This window comes from Grammomys surdaster, unplaced genomic scaffold (genome assembly GCF_004785775.1).
Source record: "Grammomys surdaster isolate TR1022 unplaced genomic scaffold, NIH_TR_1.0 256, whole genome shotgun sequence".
NCBI lineage: Eukaryota > Metazoa > Chordata > Mammalia > Rodentia > Muridae > Grammomys > Grammomys surdaster.
Window position 1 is genome coordinate 456,122 of NW_021604697.1, and position 3,202 is coordinate 459,323.

The 3,202-nt window shown below is 54.5% G+C and overlaps 1 protein-coding gene across 1 annotated transcript; it reads left to right on the forward strand.

Annotated features, from left to right (window-relative positions):
• The first annotated feature begins 1,331 nt into the window (after positions 1–1,331).
• Positions 1,332–2,904, forward strand: Cavin3 (caveolae associated protein 3). The gene is made up of 2 exons (XM_028775566.1): positions 1,332–1,750; positions 2,283–2,904. Exons 1-2 carry the CDS (start codon positions 1,367–1,369, stop codon positions 2,688–2,690), a joined length of 792 nt encoding a protein of 263 aa, XP_028631399.1. The 5' UTR covers positions 1,332–1,366; the 3' UTR covers positions 2,691–2,904.
• Positions 2,905–3,202: the final 298 nt, after the last annotated feature.

Here is a 3,202-nt window from a genome sequence, read left to right on the forward strand (position 1 = left end):
ATAAATAAAAGATTTCCAAGTTGTTGGGTTGGGGTGTGGCTTAGTGGCAGAACACTTGTCTGGCATGTTTGAGGCTTTGGGTTTGATCCTTAACACTATTCTTTATCAACCAAGAGTTAGTCAGTGAATACTTGTAATTTCAACACTCCGGTGTCTGAGACAGGACGACTTTGAATTTGAGGACTGGGCTACACACAGGGTTGGAGATGTAGCTCCGTTGGAGTTGTTGACTAGCGACCATAGGGCCCTGGGTTCGATTTCCAGCACCAGCATAAAGTAGGCTTGGTGGGACACAACTGTAATCTCAGCAGTTGGGTGGTACAAGCAAGAAGATCAGGTGTTCAAGATCATTTTTGGCTGAACAGTGAGTTCATGCCTGAGCTACATGAAACCCTGTCTCAAACTCTTCGTGTTATTTTGTCAGGCTCAGATGGCTCCGGTAATGCGGGGTCCAAGATGAGCAAAACAAACTCCGATATACATAGTAAAAAACAAAATCTTCACAATCAGAAATCAGGACTCAACCTTTAAGTAGCGATTTTCCACTCTAACATTCACTATGTATTCTACGATGGTCTCCAACTGGCGCTCTTCCTACCTACCTCAGTGTACCTTCCTACCGCCATATCTGGCTACTGCAGCAAATCCTCACACTCACCAATTTCGGAGATTGAAGGCATTAGGCAGGAACCACAGCCAATCCCCATTAAAACAGACAAACCAGTACTTATTCTAAATCATGACTGAGCTACACTCCAGGAATCCAAAGAAGGATAACACAGTCCAACAGGAAGAAACAGCAATTAACGAAGCCAGAAGCTAAACCTGGAAAATATCAGAGGATGCCTCGCCCAGCCCGCCTAGACACAAAGCCCTGCCTTGGGCCTAGGCAGTACTGGGTCTGACGCAGAACATTCCAAACGTTACAGGCCTCCGCCCAGCGTTGGGGTTCTGCAGCTTTGACGGCTTAGGTTATGCCTTTAACACCCCTGCCTTCCACTCCCGCCCCCTTTTTCTGATCACTAGATACATAAATGAAAATTTTAGTGGTTTGCCCTTTGCTGTGGACAGCATAGGCCTGAAAGAGGCCCACCAGGAAAATGGGCGAAAGAGGAGCACAAACTCAGAAAAGAGCTGTCTCTGGGCCGGGCTGTCATCCCCGTAGATCCCCGGGCGGAGCCTTCAAAAGAGCCCCCTTTGGACATCCCGCCCCCTTGATCGGCCTCCTCCTTTTCCCACCGCAGAGGATGCCAACTCCCGCCCGGCTGAGTCACGGCCTGAACTGGAGGAGGAGGCGGGGAAAGGCAGCCCCAGCCCAGATCGCAGCCATCGGTCTCAGCAAGAGCAGGCCCAGTGGTCAGAGATCATGGGGGAGAGCGCACTGGAGCCGGGGCCTGAGCCCGGGACGCCGGCTGGGGGTCCCGTGCATGCCGTCACCGTGGTGACCTTGCTGGAGAAGCTGGCCACCATGCTGGAGGCGCTGCGGGAGCGGCAGGGCGGCCTGGCTGAGAGGCAGGGCGGCCTGGCGGGCTCGGTGCGCCGTATCCAGAGTGGCCTGGGCGCGCTGAGTCGCAGCCACGACACCACCAGCAACACACTGGCGCAGCTGCTGGCCAAGGCGGAGCGCGTGGGCTCGCACGCCGACGCAGCCCAGGAGCGGGCTGTGCGCCGCGCCGCTCAGGTGCAGCGGCTGGAGGCCAACCACGGGCTGCTGGTGGCGCGCGGGAAGCTGCATGTCCTGCTCTTCAAGGTCAGTGACCTCAGGCATCCCACCCAACCGCCACCTCTAGGTTATCACCGAGGGGGGACTCCCGCCATCCACCGGTCCACCATCTCCACATTCCTGGCCTCTGTTGTGGAAGAGTCGCAGAGCCGCACCCACTTTCCACATCGCGGCCTTATCCCTCTCACTCCCAGCCTGGCCAATCCACGCCCTCCTTTAACTCAGGCCAGTCCACAGATTTAGTCAGTCCTAACGACATGAAAATAACCGTTAGGGTGATACTCTGCCTCTTCCAAGTGGCCATACAGCTGTTTCATACTTTACAGGCTTCATCCACTTTACAAGCTTGCACAGTCCACTCTCCCTCTTTGTGTTCATCCCTCTGCTCCTCTGCCCCCTGCACCCCATCTTCTCATTCCTCTTTGGCCCCAATTCCTGGTGCAGATGCAAAGGGTGGAGTAGCTTCCCTTGGAGTAACCGCGGGGAAGAGAATTTCAGCCTGGTCTGGCTAAGCGCCAGGGCCAAATCAGAGAATCAAAAGCTGTGTCATCACATTTAGGAGGAGACTGAAATTCCAGCCCGCGCCTTCCAAAAAGCACCAGAGCTCTTGGGCCCTGAGGACCAGTTGGTGCTGGGCCCAGAGCAGCCAGAGGATGAAGTTGGAGAGAGTTCTGATGAGGAGCCGGTGGAGTCCCGGGCTCAGCGGCTGCGGCGCACCGGCTTACAGAAGGTTCAAAGCCTGAAAAGGGCTCTTTCCAGTCGTAAAGGCTCTGAAGCAACACAGCCCACACCAGTCAAGCCGCCACGCCTAGGGCCTGTCCGGAGCTCCGAAGGCCCACCAGAAGGCCAGCCTGCAGCTCAGCCTGCAACAGAGTATGCGCTCGAGTCTGCCCTGGAGCCAGAACCTCCTCAGCCTACCAAGGAAGACCCTGAGAGACCTGTGCTTCAAATAGAGAGCGCAGCCTGATCACTGGGGCTGCCTGCCCCATTCAGCACTTGTCCCAAAATAAATACTTACAGAGTGCAGCACTTATATCCAAATAAGGAGAGAATCCTGCATCCACTGCCCAGCTCCAATCCTTCCTCCCTGGCTTTCCAGTCTGGTACCCCGTGTCCTCTGAAAGAGGAGCATTCAGCCTAATTTAGGTTCACCACCAATAAAAGTAAATTTCTCTAACCCAGACTCAATGTGAAAGAGTGAGAATGAGTGTGGGTTGGGGAAGGTAGGGGGGGTGGGGGAGGGGATCTTGATGGAGCCTGGAATGGGCTGAATGGCAAACTTTCTCACTTTCCACTAAATCCTGGGTTCTCCTCCACTGGCACGGAGAAAGGAGAAATACTGGCCGCTTACTGCTTAAACATATTCCTCATGGGGCCCGGCTGGCGGACAGTGTGCAGTTCTTTGATGAAAATGCCCAAGTTAATGTCAACTAATGGGCTCTTCCTACTTCTGGTGTCTGACACTCACATACAACTCAC

Bases quoted from the DNA above. Each gene is read 5' to 3' on its own strand.
- Cavin3 (XM_028775566.1), top strand. From the start codon at position 1,367: ATGGGGGAGAGCGCACTGGAGCCGGGGCCTGAGCCCGGGACGCCGGCT. The intron at 1,751-2,282 runs GTCAGTGACCTC...CATCACATTTAG, and splicing joins TGCATGTCCTGCTCTTCAAG to GAGGAGACTGAAATTCCAGC.